Genomic DNA, 26,931 nt, shown 5'->3' on the forward strand with positions numbered 1-26,931 from the left:
CGATATTCTTTTCATAATCAGTAGATAATGGCATCTGCAACTAAGGTCATGGCAGTAGAGATAGAAATGGTTAGATGTGAGGGTTAATATACAGCCCATCCGAGGGTGGAAGGGCGTGATGAGTTCACGCTTAAATATATTGATTTGTGAGGATAAGACGTGTAAGTGGATATTTGTGGAGCTCAGAAGAGGGAAGTAGACTAAATCAGTAGCATATAGTTGCTGATTGCAACCACAAGAGTGGGTGAGTTGATGAGGGGTGAGTTAGATATCTCTGAATCATAGAGCTATTTTTTAAAAAATCTAGTTGCCTAGACACCATACATAAAGATTTTTATTTTGTAAGTTAAGGTTGAGGTCCACTGGTATTGAGTTAAAAAAAAAAAAAAAACTGACTTGGGGCAGGGACCTAAGAAGGACTAAATTTTGAGATGGCTCAGTAAGAGAAGCTGTGCTAGGACGTAGATGAGTGAGGGGTGGAAAAACAGGAGACTGGCATTGTAGGCCAGGAAAAGGGTTTCAAAGGGAAGGCGTGGTTATCAGCTTCAATTATTAGAAAGTTAAGTAAACCTAGGACTGAGAAATACCTGTTGGATTTAGCAGCAAAAAGTTGTTACCTCTGTGAGAGATGCTGTTTCCATGGCGCTGGGGACCCGGGCAGTAGAAGCTGAATTACAGTGGGTAGATTAATATGGAAGGGGCAAATAGAGAAGGTGGTAGTATTTTAAAGAAGTTGTGTTATGAAGGAAAGAGGGAAAGAATGTGGTAGCTGGAGAAAGAGTATGGGTTAGCGGTTTTATTTTATTTTATTTTTAACTATAACCAATCAAATATTGTGTTTGCTTTATTTCTGTGTCTGTTCTGTAAAAGCCTCCCCATTGCATTCCCTCAGTGGAGCTCAGGAACTGCTTTTGATTTGGAACTTCCTGATTCTTTTTTTTTCTTTTATTATTATTATTATTATTATTATACTTTAAGTTCTAGGGTACATGTGCATAACATGCAGGTTTGTTACATATGTATACTTGTGCCATGTTGGTGTGCTGCACCCATCAACTCCTCAGAACCCATCAACTCGTCATTTACATTAGGTATAACTCCCAATGCAATCCCTCCCCACTCCCAGCGGTTTTATTAAGGTAGAATGATTTGCACCAACTTAAAAGCAGATGGTAGTTCGAGGGAGAAGTTGAAAAGGAGAAAGAGAAGTGATGATATCTGAGGTTGGTGGGAGTGGAAGGGATTTAAAACACAGAAGGACCGGGGATACCTGCTTAGTGATAGGAACCTATTAAAATGGATAATGTCCAGTATTAACACAAACACGGGGCCCTTTTTACTGTGCTCCAAGTTATCTTCCTGATACATTTCCCAGTGTCTAGAAGATAAGACTCTGCCAGTCTTCACATTTCCCCAACTCGTGCCTTTTCCCAAACCCCCACCATCACGAAAGATATTTTTTCTTTATTCTTTTTCCCCATCAGAGAGGGGGAATTGTCCCCACTTTCCTGTTGTAATAGCAATGGGGTTAGGGATGCAAGAGACATTTCTTTTTTCTTTCTTTTTTTTTTTTTTTTTGAGATGGAGGCTTGCTCTGTCGCCCAGGCTGGAGTGCAGTGGCACGATCTCGGCTCACTACAAGCTCCGCCTCCCAGGTTTACACCATTCTCCTGCCTCAGCCTCCCGAGTAGCTGGGAATACAGGCGCCCGCCACCTCGCCCGCCTAATTTTTTTTTTGTATTTTTAGTAGAGGCGGGGTTTCACTGTGTTAGGCAGGATGGTCTCAGTCTCCTCACCTCGTGATCCGCCCATCTCGGCCTCCCAAAGTGCTGGGATTACAGGCGTGAGCCACCGCGCCTGGCTGCAAGAGACATTTCTTACCAATTAGACAGGCAGAAAACCATCACCTACATTGCAGAATTCATATGTAAAGTATATGCGTGCATATTTGTAAATATTTTGAATTTGGGGGCTCCCTTGTGCTGCATTTCAGTCTGAATGAATAATATTTATATGCCACTCAGAGCCGTAAAAACCATAGGATGGTTAGTCCACTCATTCCGCGTAAGAAATTTGTGTGAGAATATATTTTTCTAGTGCACCATGTATAGCATACCCACTAAATCAATGCTACATGTCACTAAGGTGTGTGTGTATTAGATCCTAGAGTAGTATGGTTGCCAGCTGTATCACGTACTTTATAATAGTGATAGATCTGTTTTATTGTGGGTATTTTTTTGGTTAATCTCTATTACTATTCAGTAATACTATCTGACTAGAATTATTCTTCTGTAGAAAAAAATCATTTGTGATAAAGGATTAAATAGCTTTTTTGAAAGAGACTTTAAAAATTTAGTTTTTAAAAGATACAACTTAAAATGTTTAGACATTTAACGCTTTTTTCCATATTCCTGCTGATCTGATATGTATGTTTTAATTTTTTCATTTATCGAACATGTGTTAATCATTTATGGGTGATGGAGGTTCAGAGTTGGAAAGCATCATCGTAGTCTAGACAATGAAACCCACATAATAAATAATGTATAACCCAATTATTGTTAGTTTAGCAAATATGATTTCGAGAAGCCAGTGCATTTCTTGTGACATATTACCGGAAATTGAATACTTCCCTTATGATGGATATCCTTTCTAATACAAAGGAACAAGAAATAAATGGGTTTTTTATATATGTGTATATTATTTTGGGGGGGGTGGGGGATGGAGCCTTGCACTGTCGCCCTGGCTAGTGTGCAGTGGTGTGATCTCAGCCCACTGCAACCTCTGCCTCCTGGGTTCAAGCGATTCTCCTGCCTCAGCCTCCCGAGTAGGTAGGATTATGGGCACCTGCCACCATGCCTAGCTAATTTTTTGTATTTTTAGGGGAGACGGGGTTTCACTATGTTGGCCAGGCTGTTCTTGAACTCCTGACCTCCTGATCCGCCCGACTTGGCCTCCCAAAGTGCTGGAATTACAGGCGTGAGCCACTGCGCCCGGCCGGGTTTTATAGTTTTATTAAGTTTTTTGAGCTTTTAAAAATGAGCCTTAAGAATTGCTGATTTCCTACCTTGGTCTTATGAATGATTACTATTCTTTTATTATTTTTAGCTTTCTCTTTTATCTGGTGAATTATTTTTTCTTCTTTTTAGATTTGATTATGACGTTAGGGAGCCAACCTGAAAACATGAAGAAACATCTTGAATGATTGGAAGTAGCTGTTAGAGTGAATTTGTGAGAGCTGGTTTAGCTGGTTGGTACTAGTTTAGCTGCACTACTTTTTGCTATTATGAGAAAGAAGTCACTAGTGTCTTCTTCGTATCTTTGATTTTAACTACCTGAATTTGCTTAGTAGGTCAGCAGGCAGCTTAAGCTAGAGTCATTTTCCTTATTTAAGGATTGAAAGTGTATCACTGGGGTACCTGTGACAAGGCCTCCAATCATGTATGTACGGCACCATGACTATTCTTGGAAATCTTTTTTCTTCTAATGGAGATACGGATCTTCTCAAAGAGAACTTGATAGCAGAAAAAAATATGAACTTCTACTTCAAAGTTTAGCCAAAACCTTTTTAAATAAGCTTAAATTGAGTGATTTTTTTATTTATCTGTGAAATGATTTGGAATATGGTTTGAAAAAATAATCCATACTTTTTTTAAGTCTGCAGTTTTCTCTTTTTCCCTTTTTACAGTTGGATCGACTGGTTGTGGATGCAGCAAAGGAGAAAAGAGAAATGGAGCAAAAACATTCCACCATTCAACAAAAGGTACCTCAGGGGAAATTAAAAATTAATTCCGTTTTATACAGTCGCTTGGTTGTTGGTTTATGCAAGGTGTCATTGTATTGGAACCCATCTTTGGGTTGTTCTAATAATTAAATTGTGCAGATAAATTCCTCTTCTGTTTTTGAAGAGCGAAATGTTCTTCAGATTTTAAGGGACGTATTTTGTTATTTTTTCGGATCTTTGAAAGCTGTGCTCCTTGAATCAGTTTATAAAAATTTAAATCTCTTAGAGCCGTAACTAAGCTAAAAGTGGCCTTTAGTTAGAATTTAAAACACTATTCATAATTACATTCAGGATACCACCAACTCCCTGTAAAAGAGTGTGTCTGTGTGTGTGTTGCGGGGCAGGGGGTGTGGATGCATCTTAGTGTCAACATGCGTGTTTGGCCTTACAGACTTTCCAACTGCAGTCACTGCAAGGCAGCCTTTCCTCTCTGTGACGAGATGCTAAAGCTTCACCTGCATTGCCTGTTGAATTGCCTAAACCTAGCAAAACTGACTTTGAAAATAATGTTTTTAAAAATGAAAACTCAAATATTAAAACAGTTTTTATTTCTTCATGCTAAAAGAGTTGAGTGTGACATGCCTGCAACTCAACTTTCTTATATCGTCAGTAGTACTTTTTGTGTAGTTATCTGAAAATAAAGGGAGAGTGTTAAAGTTGAATATAGAAATATAAGTATGTACAGGATGCCATCTAGCATTGCTTTAAGAAATCTGTTTTCTTGGTATTGAGCAGTAAAATCAACTTTTTAATGGTTTATTTAGAATTTAAAATACCAGTAAACTAGATCTGATATAGAAGATGTCAGTGAAAAAAGAAAACAAAATCAGTAGTAAAAGTAAGAAAAATTTAATTGATGATGGAGTATTAATGCTCAAAGAAAAATAATTAAAAAAGGAAAGATTTCTACAAGACCACCTTTAAGTTAGTTACTTTCTGGTTAGTGTCAGGTGAGACAACCTCCACGTTTTATTTTGTTTTGTTTAAAGTTAGATTAACTTTTGTTTGGGTAACTTTATTTTAAGTTGACAAATAAAAATTTTACGTAATTAAAGTGTACAGTCTGATGTTTTGATGGGTAACGAGTTTTAATGACATGATCATGAAAAGATTGCTAAAAATTGGGACCAATTGTTTTTAATTAAAATGAGATATCATGGTATTTGTAGGAATATTTGAATATTTCCTTAAATTGAATTATTTAATAAACAGTACACATCTTTTAATATCTTTTCCTATTGTGAACACAGTTCAGTGTTGTACTGAAGGTTCAAAATGGTAAATTATTAACTCTAAGAATAACTTATTTGATTTTAAATAATATTCAACTGTTTTCCTTTAAAGAAAATAGTGCTGCTTTTTGCTCATTATGAATGCTCACCTCTTTTCTGCCCTTAAATGCTGACACAAGGCTGCATTACAGGTAAAAAAAAAAATCCACTAAAAACTAAGGGAAAGTATGTCTCATGTAGTTATTTAGATTTTTCAAAAATTTAAATTGATCAGTTGGAGAAACAGTGATGCTTTGAACATTCATGTGTGGATACGTGCATGCATTTTGCATTTCTGATATATTTATACCTAGAAGTAAAACTGCTGAGTTAGAAGGTGTATTAGCTTTAGTAGATCATTTAGCATAAGCAGATAATGCTACATTGTTTTTCAAAATATTATACTATCTTAGCAGACAGCACTGTATGAGAGTTCCTATTTGCCACCTCATTATATTATGAGACTTTTAGATTTTGGCCGATTTGATCAGTAGATACTGACATCTTCTCGTAGTTTTAACTTCTTTAGTGACTAATGAGCTTAAGCACCTTATCTTGTATCTGTTGGTCTTTTGCGTATCTTACTTGTAAAACGTCTATTAATCTTTCTCTCATTTTTCCACCAGGCTGCCTAACTGTTTGATCAACTTAATAATACATTTGAGGCATATGTGTTTTTAATTTTCTTATAGCTTATTTTTATCAGTCTTATGGTTGATGCTTTTTGTGTCTTGTTCAATAAATTCTTTCCATTTCAAGATCATGAAGAGATATATCTTGTATTATAGATTTACTCTTTAGATTATTTTTATTATTATTTTTTTTGGTCCTGTCACCCAGGTGGAGTGCAGTGGCGCGATCTCTGCTCACTGCAATCTCCTCCTCCTGGGTTTAAGTGATTCTTCTGCCTCAGCCTCCCAAGTAGCTGGGATTATAGCTGCACGTCACCATACCCAGCTAATTTTTGTATTTTTAGTAGAGATGGGATTTCACCTTTTTGGTCAGGATGGTCTTGATCTCCTGACCTCAGGTGATCCATCCACCTCAGCCTCCCAAAGTGCTGGGATTACAGGTGTGAGCCACCGTGCTACTTTTTAGATCTTTAATTGGGTTTTTGTGTGTGGTGTGAGGTAGAGATCGTTTCCTTTAATTCTCCCACTGGTAGTCAGTTGATCCAGACGAGTTATTAAAAAGTTTGCCCTTTCCCAAATGCTCTGTGGTATATCCTGTGTTATATATCATGTATGTGAGGTCCATTTCAGTTTCTCTATTCTGTTTCACTGTCTTTTTGTCTAAACTGTCGATACTATGCTGTCTTAATTATTTTTGGCTTTAGAGTGATTTCTTTTTTTTTTTTTTTTTTTTTTTTTTGAGACGGAGTCTCGCTCTGTCGCCCAGGCTGGAGTGCAGTGGCCTGATCTCAGCTCACTGCAAGCTCCGCCTCCCAGGTTCACGCCATTCTCCTGCCTCAGCCTCCCAAGTAGCTGGGACTACAGGCGCCCGCCACCTCGCCCGGCTAGTTTTTTGTAGTTTTAGTAGAGATGGGGTTTCACTGTGTTCACCAGGATGGTCTCGATCTCCTGACCTCGTGATCCACCCGTCTCGGCCTCCCAAAGTGCTGGGATTACAGGCTTGAGCCACCGCGCCCGGCCAGAGTGATTTCTTTAGTGACTAATGGGCATCTTATATTTACTGGTCATTTGGATATCCTATTTGTGAACTATTAGTCTTTTTATCTCATTTTCCCACCAGGTTGCTTAATTGTTGATCAAATGCTTTTAAAATTTTTTTATTTCATTTTTAGTTTTTGGTAGTACATAGCAGGTGGTATTATTTATGGGGTACATGAAATATTTTGATACAGGCATGCAATGCATAATAATCACATCATAGAAAACAGGATATCCATCCCCTCAAGCATGTATCCTTGTGTTACAAACAATCCTATTATATTCTTTTAATTTTTTTTTTTTTTTTTTTTTGAGACGGAGTCTCGCTCTGTCGCCCAGGCTGGAGTGCAGTGGCGCGATCTCGGCTCACTCCGCCTCCCGGGTTCACGCCATTCTCCTGCCTCAGCCTCCCGAGTAGCTGGGACTACAGGCGCCCACAACCGCGCCCGGCTAATTTTTTGTATTTTTAGTAGAGACAGGGTTTCACCGTGGTCTCGATCTCCTGACCTTGTGATCCGCCCGCCTCAGCCTCCCAAAGTGCTGGGATTACAGGCGTGAGCCACCGCGCCCGGCTCTTTTAATTATTTTTAAATGTACAGTTATTTTGACTGTAGTCACCCTGTTGTGCTATCAAATACTAGGTCTCATTCATTCTCTTTTTTTTTTTTTAGTATCCATTAACCATCCCCACTCGCCCACACCCCCAGTGCCCACCATACCTCCCAGCCTCTAGTAACCATCCTTCTACTCTCCAGCTCCCTTAGTCCAGTTGTTTTATTTTTAAGATCCCACAAATAAGTGAGAACATGAATGTTTGTCATTCTGTTCCTGGCAAGCAAATTCTTGATATGTAATAGCAAATCTTCCTACCTTTCCTCCTTCAAGCTTCTATGAATCAAAATTGATATGTTTATTTTATTATATCTTTGATTCTATGCGCTTGGTATGTTCTCCATTTATTTAAGTTTTCTTTAATGGCTTTCATAAAGTTTTATGATTTTTCTTGTACATCTTTTGTTAGATTTATTCCTAGATATTTATATTCTAAATGTTATCTTTAAATTTATTTATTTTACCACTGTTCTGTCTGTGATAACATTGATTTCTCTGTATTGATTTTGTAACCAGTAATCTCTTTTAATATTGATTTATCTCTCAATTATTTTGGATGCTGTGTGTATAAAGTCTTATCATCTACCAATTATGATAGTTTTTTCCTTTCTTTCTAATCTTGTACTTTTTTTTGTTGTTTTGCTGGCTATGAGTTTCATCGTGATCTTGAGTGAAAGTGGTAACAGTGGTTTTTCTTGTCTTGTTTGCTATTTTAAAGGGAAGTTTCTATTAGACTCCCCTTTGACCAACCTTGGTTTTACATTCTGTTCCCTGGACCTCACACCAAAACTCAAGTTCTCCTGATAGGCAGATGTCCTTGCTCTCCTTACCTCTTTGAATTCCAGTGCTCACTCAGTCTCTTGCCTTTGAGTATTCCTTCCTGATTTATCAGGTCATCAATGTATTTAAGGAGATTCTAACACTATGTCTTTCGTCCAACATATTTCATTGCTAAAATTATGAAATCTGTCACATTTTAAGTACTACAAAATATTAGTTGATATTAATAGTAATTAAAGTGAAGACAGTTGATCTCAAGAAATATAGTTGAAAATTAGAGAAACACTTGTAATGCACTGCACTTTCAAGGAAGTCTTTTAAGTTGACCAAAGTTATGAAAAACTGAAGATGTTACAAACGAAACCTTTAGAATGTTAACAAAGTCAATTATATTTATTGCTTACTTAATTCTATCTGTATAATTAAATAAATTATAGCCTCAAATTTTAAATGAGGGGATTAAAGTTTCCCTGATTTTTTTTCCCCAAAGAAAAAGTAGGAAGAAATGTAGCAAGTCGTTTACAGATTCTGCTTCATTTGATTACTTTGGATTATCATGTCTTTTCGTGGTTAATGTTTCAAAGGCGTCAGGAGAGGTTATTATTATTATTTTTTTCTCTTTTAAAGTTCTGAATTTAGTCTGTTTCCTGTTCCTGACTTAGCACTCTCTTCAGTTTGGAGGGCCCTTAGATGGTTGTCGCTCTGCTCGCCTCCAGGCAGGGCCCCAGCGTCTCAGCAGATGCTGCCACAATGTTTCCCACGACAGGAGGTTTACTGCTCCTTAGTAGGGTAGAATTCTCATTTTCATTATTGGTCCAGGAGGAATTTTAAAAGTTATGGGACTGGCTTTAGAGTTTTAAATTTGCTGAAAACAGCAGTCTTAGAGTTTTACTCAAAATGCTTTGGAAGTTTGTTAGGCAATATTTTAAATATTGAATTTCTGATTTCCAAACATCATGAATGTTTGGAAGAAAATTGAAAGTTTAAATTGCATTCAGGTGAAGATTTAGATCATTAAGACCCTTGAAGAAGACTGTGAGTGATTTCATAGTACTCATAAAAAAGGGAGTTCAACTTGCCCACTTCAAACTGTAGACTAAGATCCATTTCCTTTGAAAACTAAATTTTATTTTAGGAAAAAATGCCATAGACACTGTCAGATTCAAGAACTACCATACCCAGGCACAATGGCTCATGCCTGTAATCCCTGAACTTTGGGAGGCCGAGGCAGGTGAATCACTTGAGGTCAGGAGTTTGAGCCCAGCATGGCTAACATGGTGAAACCCCGTCTCTACTAAAAATACAAAAATTAGCTGGGCGTGGTGGCACACGTCTGTAGTAGTCCCAGCTACTCAGGAGGCTGAGGCAGGAGTATCACTTGAACCAGGAGGTGGATGTTGCAGTGAGCTGAGATTGTGCCACTGCATTCCAGCCTGGGCAACAGAGTGAGATTTTGTCTCAAAAAAAAAAACAAAAAAACTATCATGGTAGTAATATATTTAGAAAATAGTGGTAACTTTAAATAATCCCAATTAAATATAACCATATACTTTAAAAAAATTGTTAACATATATCACCATAAAATATTGTGATGGACTGGGTGCAGTGGCCCATGCCTGTAATCCCAGCACTTTGGGAGGCTGAGGCAGACACATCACCTGAGGTCAGGAATTTAAGGCCAGCCTGGCCAACATGGTGAAACCCTGTCTCTACAAAAATACAAAAATTAGCTGGGCATGGTGGCGTATGTCCGTAATTCCAGCTACATGGGAGACTGGACGGGAGAATCACTTGAACCCGGGAGCAGAGGTTGCAGTGAGCTGAGATCACTTCATTGCACTCCACACTGGGCAGCAGAGCGACACTCTGTCTCAAAAAAGAAAAAAAAAAAAAGTTGTGATAATTTTAAACATAATAGCCTGTGTAGTATTTAGTTGTTTCCCTTGTTTATTTGTATACATATTATTTTGTGCTTTTAATCACAATGTAGATACAGTTTGTATTGATTTATTTTCTGTTTTGCATTATATTCTATACAATTATCTGTCCTTAGGTCATCACAATAAGTATTGCATAAAATAATTCACTAAAGTCAAATACTTTAATGTATTGAAACATTTATTTATTATTGATCATTTAAGTCTCCCTTCATTTTTCTTATTAATATTGTTGTTTTAACTGTCTTAATATAAACCTTTTCTTCCTTTTGAACTCTTTCCTTAGGATCCATTTCTTGTCTAGGAAACTTAGTCAAGTCATATGAACTTCTTTATATGTTGTTTTGTCTAGGATTTCTCCAGTGATGATTCTAAGTTAGAATATAACGTAGATGCTGCAAATGGCATAGTTATGGAAGGATATCTGTTCAAACGAGCCAGCAATGCCTTCAAAACTTGGAACAGGTAATATATTTCAAATACTGGTCTTGATCTGTACATAGTTTTGATTTTCCGACTTTCTCTGTGATTTGACAGCTCTCTCCTTCGTAATTCTTTAACTTCTGTAAACTCCATAGAAGCTTTCCTGAACCCAGGCTATTGAAGAGAGGTGCCCTTTAGAAGCAGGTGAAGAATAACATCATTAATTCTAAATTCTAAAAGTAAGCAAGGATTAAATAAGGAAGCAAGGAAAATTTTTATAATGCTTGGTCTGTAGTGGCTGGCTAGCTCATTATAGTAAATCAATTTTGAATATGGTCTACCTCCTGTATTTGTCATAAAATAAATTTGAGTACAAATTATGAATATGATAGATGAATAGGACAAGTGAGCTTTCTTTTTTGGTTTCTCCTCTATATGATGTTTATGTACATTTTGACTTAGTGTTTGCTTATTGTATTAGTCCATTTTCTCACTGTTATAAAGATACTATCTGAGACTGGGTAGTTTATAAAGAAAAGAGTTTTAATTGATGCACAATTCTCCATGGCTGGGGAACAGTCATGGCAGAAGGTGAAGGGGAAGCAGGCACCTTCTTCGCAAGGCGGCAGAGAGAGAGTGCTCAGGGGAAATTACCACTTTTAAACCGTTATATCTTGTGAGAACTCCCTCACTATCATGAGAGCAACATGGGGGAAACCACTCCCATGATCCAATCACCTCCCACCAGGTCCCTCTTTCAACATGTGGGGATTACAATTTAAGATGAGATTTGGGTGGGGATACAGAGCCAGACCATATTTCACCCCTGACCTTTCTCAAATCTCATGTCCTTTTCACATGTCAGAATCAAACATGACTTCCCAACAGATCCCCAAAGTCTTACCTCATTCCAGCATTAACTCAAAAGTCCAAGTCCACAGTCTCATCTGAAACAAGGCAAGTCCCTTCCGTCTATGAGCCTGTAAAATAAAAAACCAGTTAGTTACTTCCAAGATACAATGGAGGTACAGGCACTGGGGAAATGTTCCCATTAAAAATGGGAAAATATGACCAAAACAAAGGGGTCACAGGCCCCACACAAGTTTGAAATGCAGCCAGGCAGTCATTAAATCTTAAAGCTCTAAAATCTCCTTTGACTCCATGTCTGACATTCCAGGGCAGGCTATGCAGGGGGTGGGTTCCTATGGCCTTAGGCAACTCCATCTCTGTGGCTCTGCGGGTGTAGCCCTGTGCTGCTTTCAGGGCTGGCATTGAGTGCCTGCGGTGTTTCCAGGTGCATGGTGCAAGCTCTTGGTGGATCTACCTTTCTGGGGTCTGGAGGATGTTGGCCCTCTTCTCAAAGTTCCACTAGGCAGTGCCCCAGTGGGGACTGTATGTGGGGGATCCAACCCCACATTTCCTTCTGCACTGCCTTAGGGGAGGTTCTCCATGAGGGCTCTTCCGCTGCCACAGACTACTTCTGCCTGGACCTTCAAGCGTTTCTATACATCCTCTGGATTCTAGTTGGAGGTTCCCAAACCTAAATTCTCATCTTCCATGTATCTATAGGCCTAATACCACGTGGAAGCCACCAATGCTTGGGGCTTGCCCACTCTGAAGCAGTGGCCCAAGCTGTACCTTGGCCTCTTTTAGCCGTGGCTGAAGTTGGAGTGGGTGGGACGCAGGGCACCAAGTCCCAAGGCTGCACAGAGCAGCAGGGTCCTGGGCCCTGGCCCACAACTCTGTTTTTCCCTCTCGGTCTCTGGATCTGTGATGGAGGGGCTGCCTCAAAGATTTCTTACATGCCCTGGAGACATTTTTCCCATTGTCTTGGATATAAACGTTCAGCTCCTCATTACTTACGCAAATTTTTGCAGCTGGCTTGAATTTCTCCTCAGAAAATGGATTTTCTTTTATACCTCATGGTCAGGCTGCAAATTTTCCAAACTGTTATGCTCTGCTTCCCTTTTAAACTAAGTTCCAATTTCATATCTTCTCTTTGTGAAAGCATATCACGGTATGCTTTCAGGAAAAGCCAAGTCACCTCTTGAATGTTTTCCTGCTTAGAAATTTCTTCTGCCAGATATCCTAAATCATCTCTTTCAAGTTTAAGAACAGATCTCTAGGGCAGGGGCAAAAATGCTGCCAGTCTCTTTGCTGAAGTATAGTGAGAGTGACATTTGCTCCAGTTCCCAATAAGTTCTTCATCTCCATCTGAGACCACCTCAGCCTGGACTTCATTGTCCATATCAGTATCAGCATTTTGGTCAAAAGCATTCAACAAGTCTTTTGGAAGTTCCAAACTTTCCCTCATCTTCCTGCCTTCTGAGCCTTCCAAACTGTTCCAACCTCTGCCTGTTACTCATTTCCAAAGTGGCTTCTACATTTTCAGATTATCTTTATAGCAGTATTCCACTCTGCTGGTACCAGTTCTCTGTATTAGTCCATGTTCACACTGCTATAAAAATACTACCTGAGACTGGGTAATTTATAAAGAAAGGAGTTTTAATTGACTCACAGTTCTCCATGGCTGGGGAAGCCTCAGGAAACTTAGAATTATGGCGGAAGGGGAAGCAGGCATCCTCCTCACAAAGGTGGTAGGAGAGAGCGAGCTCAGGGAAACTACCACTTTTAAACTATCAGATCTCCTAAGAACTCCCTCACCATCCCGAGAACAGCGTGGGGAAAACCACCCGCGTGACCCAGTCACCTGCCACCAGATCCCTCCCACGACACGTGGGGATTACAGGTCAAGGTGAGATTTGGGTAGTGACAGAACCAGTCCGTATCACTTATGAATCTTTTTTTTCCTGCACTTTGTGAACAAAATGTTTATGAATCTTTAAGCTAGGTGATCCTGATCTTTAGATCTTTGCAATAACTTCAATAAAACAGGAGTTTTAGGAAATGGGAATTTTTTCATATGTGAAGTTGTGGCAGCTGATGCTCCTTTATTGTAAACTTGATGGCTACCAAAAACTTTGAAGGTGTTGCTAAACAAATTTTTATAAAATATAAACCTGTTAAATGTCTGTTAAAAGAATGTATAAAATACTTCATTGTATTTTCTCATGTAGTAATATACTAAAATGAAATAACTTCAGACATTAAAGCTTCAGCTGAAAGATTGGTTGTCACAGGATCATTCTTCTGGGTATCAGTGATTAATCTTTTATTCAAGGATGCCTCTATTTTTGCCAAAAATAAAAAAGTAGTCAGAATTCTGTAATATGAGTAGTAGTTGGATTCTGGTTGATTTATTATTATTGGTTATAATGTGTTTATTGACCAGAATATGAATTTAATGATAAAGAAGGTTGTTTTTATTTTTAAAAAATGGACGTTAGTAAATATAATTTCCTGGTAAGTTTAACTTTGTGTACATTTTTGTTAAATGGAAAAATTTAATGTTTTATTAAAATGGATTTCTAGTGTAATTATTTTTATGTCTTGGTGTCAAGGTTATATAGAAAAAACATTCACTGGGTGGGCATGGTGGCTCACGCCTGTAATCCCAACACTTCGGGAGGCTGAGGCGGGTGAATCACTTGAGGTCAGGAGTTTGAGACCAGCCTGGCCAACGTGATGAAGCCCCATCTCTACTAAAAATACAAAAATTAGCCTGGCGTGGTGGTGCATGCCTATAATCCCAGCTACTCGGCAGGCTGAGGCAGGAGAATTGCTTGAACCCAGGAGGCAAAGGCTGCAGTGAGCCAAGATTGCTCCACTGCACTCCAGCCTGGGTGAGACTCTGTCTCAGAAAAAAGAAAGCATTCACTGACATTTCTGAATGTCAGTGATTTATTGAGCATTTCCCCAGCATTTGATATTGACGGATGTTTACATGGTAGATGGTTTGTTTTATTCAAAATAATTTTTCTGAACCTGAGAGTGAATATAAAAATGGAAAGAAGAATGATTATATTTGATGTTAAACCTGAGTTTAGAGAGCTTTAAAAATAATACATGGGCTGGACGTGGTGGTTCATGCCTGTAATCCCAGCACTTTGGGAGGCTGAGGCGGGTATATCACTTGAGGCCCAGAGTTTGAGACCAGCCTGGCCAACACAGTGAAACCTTGTCTTGACTAAAAATAGAAAAAATTGGCTGGATGTGGTGGCACATGCCTGTAATCCCAGCTATTTGGGAGGCTGAGGCAGGAGAATCGCTTGAACCTAGGAGGCAGAGGTTGTAGTGAGCCAAGATTGTGCTGCTGCACTTCCAATCTGGGCGACACAGTGAGACTCTGTCTCTTAATAAATAAATAAATAAAAATAAGAATAGTACATGAATATAGGAGGACCAACTCAAGTGGTGTGGTTAGAAATAATATTTCTAGCTAAAGTGAAAATGAAAAATTAAAATTACATTTTCTAAGCTCTAAAAAGTAAGACAGTAGTAGTCTTTTAAGCCTTTCCTGATAAATTTCTGTAGCCAGAGTAGAAGTTGGGGGGGGGGGGGGAAGCAAAAAAAAAACAGCTTGACTGGTGAGTCTTTATAATAAAGATTACTCACCAGTATGTTTTCATGGTATAATGGCAGAATTGAATTTTAGCCTTCAGATTTCAAAACAACCTACTTAGAGTTTAGCAAAGTGAAAATACAGTAAATCCGTAGAAACATACCATTATGTTAAGAAGAAAAGAAATGAACTTCCATGGACTACTCCAATGAGAGATGGTCTCAGACTTCAAAATGAAGCATAGTAAGTGTTAGTGGAATATTGCACTGCCATTTAGGACAGTAGAAGGAAAGTAATTTTGATTTATACATGAACCTTTTCATTATTATTTATTTTCTGAATTACATTGGCATGGATATTAAAATGCAGCTAAAATCAAGTGAGGAATAATGGTTAAATTTTCAATTGTAGACATTACCTCCTATTTACAAAGTGAAAAAACATTGCTTTGGAAATTAGGCTATTTTTAAAGGAGATGCCATCTATCCGTAGTGAAATGGCACTTATTGATTAGAATCATAGATTGTAGAACACCCTTACTTTCAGTAAAGAAATGGAGCTTCAGAGAGGTAGTCACTCTTTCAAAGTCACACAGCTGGTTTGTGAACAAATTGAGGTGCAAAACCTGGAACTCTGAACTCTTCCTCAAGTATCCTATGGCATTTTTCTTACTTGCTGCGAAAATTCCAAACCATCTTTTTTTTTTTTGAGACGGAGTCTTGCTCTGTCACCCAGGCTGGAGTGCAGTGGCCGGATCTCAGCTCACTGCAAGCTCCGCCTCCCGGGTTTACGCCATTCTCCTGCCTCAGCCTCCCGAGTAGCTGGGACTACAGGCGCCCGCCACCTCGCCCGGCTAGTTTTTTGTATTTTTTTAGTAGAGACGGGGTTTCACCGTGTTAGCCAGGATCGTCTCTCGATCTCCTGACCTCGTGATCCGCCCGTCTCGGCCTCCCAAAGTGCTGAGATTACAGGCTTGAGCCACCGCGCACAAAATACAGCTTCAACTATGAAAAAATACTTCACTTTAAAAGAACTTCCTTGAAACACTTACATTAGGAAAAATTATGGATAGCAAATTAATACCATTTTCACATCCTGTTGAAGAACGTTTTGCCAAAAACACTAGTAAAATTCTGACTTGTACAAGAATATAGCATATAAGGCCAGTCATTGTGGCTCATGCCTCTAATCCCAGCAGTTTGGGAGGCCAAGGCAGGCAGATTGCTTGAGCCCAGGAATTTGAGACCAGCTCGGGCAACATGGTGAAACCCCATCTCTACAAAAAACAAATACAAAAATTAGTCAGGTGCGGTGGTGTGGTGCCTGTAGCCCCAGCTACACAGGTGGCCGAGGCAGGAAGACCGCTCGAGGCCAAGAGATTGAGGCTGCATTGAGCCTCTGCATTGTGCCACTGCACTCCAGCCTGGGTGACGGAGACCCTGTCTCAATCAGCCAATCAACAACCAAAGTCCAAACCTTGTGACTAAAGTCTTTAAGTATTTACTAGGCGATAGATAAGGAACTAGACAGAAGAGAGAAGAAAGAAGAGTAATCTTTTAAATGTTATTTAGAATTATCTTCTGCTTTTTAATATTAAAAATTTGGAATTTAAATTTCTTAAAGTATCTCAAAATTCAGTTCTCTGTCCAGCTTAATTTATTTTACTGGACTTTGAGTAAACGACTGTATTTATGATATTGGTGAGTTAATTTTAAAAATTCAGGAATCCAGTGATTCAAATATGAAGATTTGGGGGATTGTTTATGGATTACTTTTAGGGCACCTTTTTTGTTTTAGTCACATCAAAATCAACTATTTAAAAAGACCTTCTGGCTGGGCATGGTGGCTCATGCCTGTAATCCCAGCACTTTGGGAGGCCAAGGCGGGCAGGTCACTTGAGGTCAGGCATTCAAGACCAGCCTGGCCAACATGGTGAGACCCCTGTCTCTACTAAAAATATAAAAATTAGCCGGTCATGGTGGCACGCATCTGTAATCCCGGCTCCTTGGGAAACTGAGGTGGGAGAATCACTTGAACCCAGGGAGGCAGAGGTTGCAGTGAGCTGTGATTGTACCACTGAACTCCAGCCTAGATGACCAGAGCGAGACTTCATCTCAAAAAAAAGAAAAAAAAAACTTCTTTCTCCCATAAATATGATACACTTACTATGTACCCACAAAAAGTAAAATAAAAAAAAAATACTTTCTTCCTCAGGGAAATGTGAGTGTGACTAGGAATTTCCAGATAGTTTTTAAACCTCACTTTGTGCTTCATAAATTACAAGTGTATTTCAGATGATTCCAAAATCTGGAATTTAACTGAATAGATAATATTTTGTATGATGTGATTGAAATAGCATAAGGAGTAAAAAGTTTTATTTCTTATGTGGACTGTTGTAGTTTGTAATATCTCAAAAATTTTATAAATCTATACAATGTATTTTTCTGAAGATAATGTGAGGTCACCACAATAATTTTTCTTTGTCGGGTCATTTTCTCAGTATGGCAGCTTCCTTTCAGGCTCACATTATTGGATTATTAGAACTTAACTTCTCTTTTGCTTTTTATGATAAATTCAGAAAAGGTGAATGAAGAAGGAAAATAAATAGACACTAACATAATTTATTTAGTGATAACTTGGAAAAACTAATAAAACTGAATAATTGCTTGCTATGCTCTGTCTTTGTTTAAATAGAAAATACAACTAAAAGCATAGAATATACTACATGATACTTTAAAGCAAAATATTCTGTATGCTGCTGATGTAGATGTAAATGTTTTATTTCTATTGGCCTTTTGTATTATAAGAAGTATACACATAGATGAAAGGTTAATACTATGTATGTGTGGCCTTCAAGTCCCGTATATCATTTCATGAAAATGGGATGGGCAATTGGGAGAAATGTTTATTTGGCTAATATTTTATAATCTTTGACATCCTCTGTTTAGTGAACCTACTTTCTTTATGAAAACTTCATTTATCTCAGGTTTATATAGACAATTCCTACAGTGATTATTTTCCTTAACTTTTAGGAGCAGCTTATTAAGATGAGGTGCGAGGTACTATTTATATTTTATAGCCATGAACTTTGAGGCAGAAAATAATAGTAGAGAGATGCCCAAGTATGCTAAGTCCTATCAGAACTTCCTATGACATAGTATTTGAAGAACTTTTTGAATATTCCTGAAATTTTCAGAGTCCTAAGAGTTGGAATTAATTGTACAAATGCATATGTGTATAAAAAGTAAATAAAATGCAATAGATACTTTTGATTATTTTGTTAGGTTCAGAGCTTAAGCTTGTTTCTTAATTCTTGCTTTATTTTCGTATCATGCTAGTCCTTTGCTTATTTTGCACATTTTTCATTTTCATTCTTTTACCACCTTTCCTTTATGTTTTAATCCTGCCCCGTTTTTTCACATGACAGGAAAAAGCCCGATCATATCAGGTACCAAATGGCTTCCTTCCCTTTACCCTCATCTTACTCCAGTTTCCTTTTTGGCACGAGAAAGCTCATAATTAACTTGCATTTCAGTTGGATTACTTGCAATGGATAAAAAGTCTCTTTATGTTTTAAATTGGGAAGAAAATATAAATATTTTATTTGAGAAATGGAATTATACCTTTTAATTGCACATCTCCTCAATTTGTTTTAATCTTTAAAGGAATATTTGATTTATTTATAATTACCCAAAGAAGATACAGATTGAGTAATTTTCCTTTTTTAAATATGTCTTATTTTTTTAAAAAGAGAAAGGCTGGATATGTGGCTTATACCTGTAATACCAGCATTTTGGGTGGTTGAGGTTGGAGGATCACTTGAGCCCAGGAATTGGAGACCAGTCCTGGCAACATAGTAAGACCCCATCTCTGCCAAAATACATATAAACAAATAAGAAATTAGCTGGGTGTGGTGGCATGCCTCTGTGGTCCCAGCAACTCCAGAGGCTGATGTGGGAGGATCACTTGAGCCCAGGATTTCCAGACTGCAGTGAGCTGTGATTGCACCACAACACTCCAGGCTGAGTGTCTCTAAAAAAATTACATATATGTCTAAACAAATAAAAATATAGAGGGAAATAAGCTAGTAAACTCTTTTTAAAAATTTGAGCAGTAACTAGGATTAGTCCTTTTGGTAAAACCATATTGATTATGTTGAAAGAATACATTGTCAGTTCCTTACCTTTTTTTGTTTGCCATTATTTTCTCTGTATAAAAATAAATTGAAGGCTGGGCGCGGTGGCTCACGCCTGTAATCCCAGCACTTTGGGAGGCCGAGGTGGGTGGATCACAAGGTCAGGAGATCGAGACCGTCCTGGCTAACATGGTGAAACCCTGTCTCTACTAAAAATACAAAAAAAATTAGCCAGGCGTGGTGGCGGGCGCCTGTAGTCCCAGCTACTCGGGAGGCTGAGGCAGGAGAATGGCATGAACCCAGGAGGCGGAGCTTGCAGTGAGCCGAGATTGTGCCACTGCACTCCAGCCTGGGCGACAGAGCGAGACTCCGACTCAAAAAAAAAGAAATAAATATATAAATTGAAGTAAAGGAGCATTCATGTTCAGGCTTTTAATTTTTACCAATTGTTTACCTGTTTGGCACTTAAATGGATATGTAAATAAACCCATCATCCTTATAGTTCTAGTAATAAAGCTTCTACAGGTTTCAAAGTTTGACTTTTACTCATGTTCTTGATTTTAAGAGCAGTGTGGGACTAGTGATCAAACATGGTAAAAGATTTTTTTGTGTATATATATATATTTTTTCCTGCCCAAATGTTGTCATTTGGAAACTCTAATTGGTATGTTAATATTAATAACTAATAATTTATAAATTTAATATTTACCACATATATTTTTAAAGTATAATATTTAGAATTTAATAAAATGTGTATTGAGTTATTTCAATTTGAGATACAAAGTGGTACCTTATTTTTCTTAATGAAGCAAATTTTTCTATTTTAAAAACTGTCTTGGTTGGGCGTGGTGGCTCATGCCTGTAATCCCAGCACTTTGGGAGGCTGAGGCGGGTGGATCACCTGAGGTCAGGAGTTCAAGGCCAGCTTGGCCAACATGGCGAAACCCCGTCTCTACTAAAAATACAAAAATTGCCGGGCATGGTGGTGCATGCCTGTAATCCCAGCTACTCGGGAGACTGAGGCAAGAGAATCTCTTGAACTCAGGAGGCGGAGGTTGCAGGGAGCCGAGATCGTGCCATTGCACTCCAACCTGGGCAACAGAGTGAGACTCCGTCTCAAAAACAAAAACAAAATCAAAAAACAAAACAAAAAGCTGTCTTGTATTTTGGCTTTGTGGTCAGTTTCTGAATCCAAACTTAAGTATTTTTTCTATATTTCACAGTCCATGAGCTGTTTTTAAGTCTTACTTTTCCTTTTCTTAGAAATGTTAGTAACAATTAGAGCCGGGCGTGGTGGCTCATGCCTGTAGTCCCAGCGCTTTGGGAGGCCAAGGTGGGTGGATCGCTTGAGACCAGGAGTTATAGACCAGCCTGGCCAACATGGTAAAACCTCATCTCTGCTAAAAATACAAAAATTAGCAGGGTGTGGTGGCGTGTGTCTGTAACCTCAGCTGCTCGGGAGGCTAGGGTACCAGAATCGCTTGAACCCAGGAAGCGGAAGTTTCAGTGAGCCAAGATCGCACCCCTGCACTCCAGCTTGGGCGACAGAGTGAGACTCTGCCTCAAAAAAACCAAAAAAACAAAAACAACAACAACAATGAAATGTTAATAACAACTAGGATTATTCTATAGAAAGAATTAAAAATTATATTCCCTTTTACTTCATTAAAGTTTTGGTCAATGTTAGGTTATTAGTTTTTTTATTTGTAATAACAATGGAGGAGTGATAGTGTCATAAGACACACAGATCTTAGTATAATAATTGAAAAAATGTTTTCTACCTAGGTTGTATGACATTTTTCCTTAAGAGATGTAAAATTAAGAGTTTATGTTTTCTTTCCTCAGTTTATAAAAACTGATGATATGAAAACGTCATTCAGAAGCAGATAGATGGCAGAGGAACTGGGTTTCAGAAATACATGTGATCCTTAGAGTTAATAATCAGAGGGATAGGTCTCTGACAACAACATACGTTTTAATATAGCATTTTGATACTATTTTTAGAAGATATTGTCCTAAGATGCAGCAGGTCAAGAGAAGTTAATTTTTTGAAGACCTCAGAAGCATGAAAAGTTTACATAAGTGTGATTTTTGTTGCTCAGTAAAACTCTTGGTAGCTTTCATCGAATTATGGAATTGACTATGATATAAAACAAATGATTTTGTATTACTACAGTTCACCCTACTTCAAATGATTTTTACATAAACGCTTTCATCAGTATCAGAGATTGTTTCCATTGCATGTCATCCCATGTGGCAGGGTTGCACCATTTTGTTTGTTTGTAGGTACTTCCTTAACATTTCTAACCAACTGTCTGTCCCAAAGTAAAGAAACCCAGAAGTTCTTCCTTTTCTAGCCTACCTCTTGATGATTTGCATTTAGAGGCAACCCAGCTCATTTTATCTAGATGCTTCTTTAACAAATGTCTTTTTTAATGGTAAAGGTGATTCCTCTTTAAGTGGTAAGAAAACCTAACAGTCTTTCCAGTGAATGGCTTAAAAATGGAAAAGCATCTCCTAGTCACGAGATGAGAACAGCTTTGGATAATTGACTTAATTTTTAAAAATAGAAATTCTAAATGTCTAAATACAATTGCTAATGCTTCATATTAGTACCAATGAAAAGGTAGAATCTCTATCTGCTAATTGATTAATAACTAATGTTACAGTAGAAATCATCTCACATGAAACTAATTTTAAAATAATGATTCAAATACTGTTTTACTTTTCATGCTTTATAAGAAGTTTTGCTTTCTTTTCTGAATGGCTTTTGGCTGTGAATTTTTTTTATGCCTTTAGGTCTTTTATTGTTTTAATAAATTAGAATTAGTAAATATGTCATACATAGCTTAGATTTTTCTTCTAAAGAAGGTCGTAAGTAAATTGTTTGCCTAATAATTTACAGTAACGAGCAGAACCATATAAATACTTGAGTGAATCATTTGTAGTAATAACTTTGATTAATTTGCTTAGGAGTATTTTGTATGAAACTAAGACCAAGCTAATTTGTGATTGTCTCTTGTTAGATGTCAGTTCTGACATGATTGGTTTTCTGTTGTGCTTATCAAATCAGACTCTTACTGAATTATCTGCTGAAAGGTTGAAAATAAAGCACAATTTGTTTCAATGTTTTTCTGTATATAAGTGGATACTTTTTTTTTTTTTTTTTGAGACAGAGTCTTGCTCTGTGGCCCAGGCTGGAGTGCAATGGTGTGATTTTGGCTCACTGCAACCTCTGCCTCCCGGGTTCAAGTGATTCTCCTGCCTCAGCTTCCTGAGTAGCTGGGATTACAGGCACTTGCCGCCATACCTGGCTAATTTTTGTATTTTTTATTAGAGACTGGGTTTCACTGTGTTGTTCAGGCTGGTCTCGAACTCCTGACCTCAGGTGATCTACTCGCTTTGGCCTCCCAAAGTGCTGGGATTACAGGTGTGAGCCACTGTGCCTGGCCACAAGTGTATACTTTTATTCACAATATACATTTATACCAACTTTATAAGAAAAGCAATTATTTCTGGGGAAAGAGTTCAGTTATTTTTGAGGAACCTCAAAAACTAAATTTGTACTTTAAAACAGTTATTATTTGGTGGTAGCATAAAGGGTAACTGCTTTTGTTAGGATGTAAATTTATGACATGAAATTAATCAAAATGTAGTACTTTAATTTTCCTAACCTGTGGTTTTAAAACGTTTGTTTTTTACTTTCAATAGTTTTCCCATATTAGAATCAGTTTATATAAAGCAAAATAATACAATGCACTTCTCAAAACATAATTACCACAATGTAATTTCCAGTGCTTTCTCAAATATTTCATTTCTAACAACAATGGAAATAAATTATGTTTATGAAAACTTAATCTATTTTGTGTTTCTGTAGGCGCTGGTTTTCAATACAGAATAATCAGTTGGTTTACCAGAAAAAATTTAAGGTAGGTGTTAATAAGTGAAAACCTAATGAGTTATCAATTTCAGTTATTTATCTTCTTGTTTTGGTAAACATTGAAGTCTATAAATACTCATGTGTGTAAAATTAATATAATTATTAGTTTTCTGTTTGAGCAGGTATAAGAGGACTCTAGGGTGGAGAATTTCAACATTTCATTCTTAAAAGCAAAGTGATGTTGAATCCTAAATTCTTACTTCCTCACTTTGAGATGGATTTTTCTGGGTCACAGGATTTTAAAAAATGTTTTGGTAGCTTTTAAATGGTATATATTAGTTGTACATACTTTTGTGGTACATGTGCTATTTTGATACTTGTATATAATGTGTAAGGATCAAATCAGGGTAACTGGGGCATCAATCACCTCAAACATTTTTCTTTGTCTTAGGAACATTACAAATCTCCTTTCCTAGCTATTTTGAAATATACAACATACTTTTATTTCTTTAAATGTATCTTTGTCTAGTGCATGACAGAAATAACACTGCCATTCCATACCACTGTTTTGAAGATGAAAGAGAGGATGCCTTTTAAATAATGTCACAATAGGGCCAAAGGTGATAGGACAGAATGGTTAAAAATTACATTAATTAAAATGTAAGCTGAAAGTAATTTAAATAGAACCCCTTAAATTTGTTAATATTGTTTTATATGTTTGTTTTCCTGAACCTATTTTAAGGATGAGGAAGTATTATTTATGGGAAAGACATATTGGGATTACATGTGAGTTGAGAATATTAAAATAACTAGAAACAAAAGAATGAATCATTAGTTATTCTCATAACTAATGATTATCTGAATGACATTCTGTAAACTGCAAATTTCAAATCTCTACTCTTGAGATGACACTGAAATTTTATTTGCAAGGTTCTATGGTAGCAGGTTTGTATGACAGAAGCCGTTTAATCAGCTGATTAGTTCATGGTTTCTTCTATTCTGATAAACTTGGTATTAAATAGTAGAAAGTGATAAAATCTTTTTGATTCACTTAGGTATTTTAGGAAGTTGTAGCTTTCTTTGAGTTATTTAAAACTTGACTGAATAAAGGCTTCTCTTTTGGAGGAAAGTAGCTTTATTATATGTGAGTGGGGACCAGGAGAGTGGATATGAAAGAAGATGGAAGAAAAGCTGCAGAACATTAACATTTATTGAGAATCTACTAAGTATCAACTGTTGGACCAGGCTCTTTATATGTAAACCATTTCATTTACTCTCTATGTAATTTATGAGGTAGATACAATTATTAACAGGACAAAATTACTTTCATGTCTATATTGATAACCCCTATCTGTGTCTAAAAAATTAGACCGCTTATGCCAAGTAATATTTTTAAGTATTTTGTTATTGGTAGTATTAAAACCTAAGTGGAAAAGTGTGGAAATGTGGTTTCCTCCCTGTAGGATAATCCGACTGTAGTAGTTGAGGACCTCAGGCTCTGCACAGTGAAACATTGTGAAGACATAGAGCGACGATTCTGCTTTGAGGTGGTCTCACCAACAAAGTAAGTGGTTCTAAAGGATCTGTGATTTGCTTTTAGGTTTTTATAGTTTGTCTTAAAGAACTTCCCAGAGTGCAGGAATTTGCATTTGTCTGTAATTTTCTGTGCTAAAGAGGAAAAAAAGTTTTAAAAATAAATTTCAATAATTAATGGTTACAGATATAGTCAGATATTTATGTAACTTCTACCATTTATCCTATTCTTTAATTCCATAAAGGTGATTTATGTGCTCATATGAAAATTTTAGCTATTATGATGATGAGTTTCTTTGATAACTGTCATTTTATATTTGTACCCAGTAGAAAAAAAATGAGTATTTTTATGTTTATATGGTAAATTTAAGAGTTTTTTTTTTTTTTTAAATATTCAGGGATGGGTTATTTGTTTTTAGAGAGATAATTTGTTTTAAAGAGATAATTTGTTTCATTGGCACCTTGATTTCTTCGTCAACATACTTTGCCCTAAAGATACATGAAATGAAAGCTTTTTTCAACAAATTATATATATATTTTTTGCTAGAAAATTATTAAATAGCAAAGTGAAAAACATACAAAGCTTATAGGGTGTTTTTGGCATTAACTGAGTGTCTGAGAAAATATGTTATTTCCTTTTAGAAGTTGTATGCTCCAGGCAGATTCCGAAAAGCTGCGCCAGGCATGGATTAAGGCTGTTCAGACCAGTATTGCTACTGCTTATAGAGAGAAGGGTGATGAATCAGAGGTTAGTAGAGGTATTAGCAATACCAAATAATATATTGCCAAAATTCTTGATTTTAGTTGCAATGTTATGTGACTATATGTAACATCGTTTTTTACGGAAGATGATTTTATGTAATTGAAATGAGTTTTATTTTTAAAATGTGGATTTCTTTTTTATTTCTCTTGATTTCACTTGCCATTTTATTTCAGTATTTATGAATGTATGTTTGTTTTAATATTTGAATGTATGAACCAGATTGGAATAAGGTATTTCCCTGTTTTTTTTTTCCCCCAAAGTATTGTGCCATTTTAGTTAATTATAAAATAAAGTAATCATCATGAAAGGTATTTATAACTGAATGAAAGCAAAAAAGGGAAGCACAATATTGACTCTTAGGTGAAGGCCCCTTAAAAAGATAAGGTGAATGTGGAAACTTAGGTCATAGTCTGGCCTCATTTCTCAAAGAGCTTACTAAGAAAGTCTTTTGGGCAAGGCAATGAGTGAGTAAATGAGTCCTGAGAAATGGAACTCAGCACTTTTGGGTCATCTGGCAAGACTGTGGCATAGGCTTAGTGATAGATAATTGTCGGGAATATGGGGAATCGATTTTTCTCTAAACTGTATTTCAAAACTTACCGTGGCCAACTTCCAGCTCCCAAATATAGATCAAAGCAGAACCTTTTCAGGCATGGGATTGTGGGGGGCGACTAACTTGATCCAAGCAGAAGGGCGTAGAGATGAAAGCAGGAAGTGGACCAGAAGCCAAGCTTATGTGAACTTGTCTGGGTACAAATGATGGGAACATTGACAAAGGGCATGTTGGCAAAGATAGCCCTCAATATGTCTGTCTCTGGAATCACACGTCTCCAATCTGGACCAGTTGCTCCCTAAGCCTGCAGTATGGCTGTCAGTCTGGGATTTCCTTACAAAATCATTTCTGGAGATTCTTCTCTTTCCTGTATCCTGTATCTTTCTCCTTCTTAAGAAGAACTTAAGTACTTTCTCTAGTAGCTTCCTGAAAATGAGGCATTTGTGATTCCATGCATGTCTGAAAATGTCTTGATTCTGTCCTCATATTTGATTGGTAGTTTGGCTGGATATTTTAAGATTGGAAATAATCTTGAGAATTTTAACAGCATTGTTTGTTTTTTTAGTTTCCAGTGTTGATGTTGAAGCTTTTCTTATTAATGATCTTTTGTATTTCTCCTCTGCAGTTTCTCTGTATTTTCTGGATTGGTATTATGGTTTTCTTATTTTTGTGTCCGTGTGTGTTGTTTTGCTCTACTTTCTGGGAAATCTTCTCAGTTAATCTTTCAAGTCTTCTATTGAATATTTCAGTTCTGCTAGCACATATTTAATTTCCAAGAGCTCCGTTTGTTCACTAACTGTTTATAAATACAGACCTGTTCTTTTTTCATGGAATCAGTGTTAGAGCTGTGGTTCTTAACCATCATTGCATACTATGATATCATCACACAGGGAGCTTAAAAAACCCCCATTGCTTAGGTACCACCCCAGAACACTTGATGGAGTTGACCATCAATACTTTAACAGGCTTTCTAGGTTAGTTCCATAAACAACCAAGGTTGAGAGGTATTGCGTTAAAGGCTTCCTTTGGCTATCTGATCATAAATGTTAGGCACTAAAAACTTCTTTGGAAGCTCTGAGCACAGAATTAGGACTTTGTTCACTGTGGCCTTCGCCTAAGTCTGGACCATTT

At 37.2% G+C, this 26,931-nt stretch overlaps 1 protein-coding gene and 1 long non-coding RNA gene across 11 annotated transcripts in view; one reads left to right on the plus strand and one right to left on the minus strand.

The window, feature by feature from the left end:
* LOC105470801 (ArfGAP with coiled-coil, ankyrin repeat and PH domains 2) overlaps window positions 1-26,931 on the plus strand; it is a 175,644-nt gene that overhangs the window by 119,199 nt on the left and 29,514 nt on the right. For 7 of the 9 annotated variants that reach the window (XR_011619502.1, XM_011723062.2, XM_071090620.1 and 4 more), the window contains 6 exons: window positions 3,686-3,760; window positions 10,404-10,516; window positions 18,364-18,384; window positions 22,949-23,000; window positions 24,415-24,515; window positions 25,127-25,232. Coding sequence is in view for 8 of the 9 variants with exons in the window: in XM_011723062.2 (XP_011721364.1) it covers window positions 3,686-3,760; window positions 10,404-10,516; window positions 18,364-18,384; window positions 22,949-23,000; window positions 24,415-24,515; window positions 25,127-25,232 (468 nt within the window). In the remaining variant the exon portion in view is untranslated. The remainder of the gene's footprint in view (window positions 1-3,685; window positions 3,761-10,403; window positions 10,517-18,363; window positions 18,385-22,948; window positions 23,001-24,414; window positions 24,516-25,126; window positions 25,233-26,931) is intronic. The other 2 variants (XM_011723064.2, XM_011723069.2) reach the window with 1 other exon arrangement.
* LOC112424774 (uncharacterized) overlaps window positions 10,534-26,931 on the minus strand; it is a 53,406-nt gene continuing 37,008 nt past the window's right edge. For both annotated transcript variants that reach the window (XR_011619503.1, XR_011619504.1), the window contains exons 4-5: window positions 11,379-11,454; window positions 10,534-10,666 (exon numbers count right to left, since the gene is read on the minus strand). This is a non-coding gene — a long non-coding RNA (uncharacterized lncRNA). The remainder of the gene's footprint in view (window positions 10,667-11,378; window positions 11,455-26,931) is intronic.

The sequence above is a fragment of the Macaca nemestrina genome, chromosome 2, assembly GCF_043159975.1.
Source record: "Macaca nemestrina isolate mMacNem1 chromosome 2, mMacNem.hap1, whole genome shotgun sequence".
In the NCBI taxonomy this organism is placed as follows: domain Eukaryota; kingdom Metazoa; phylum Chordata; class Mammalia; order Primates; family Cercopithecidae; genus Macaca; species Macaca nemestrina.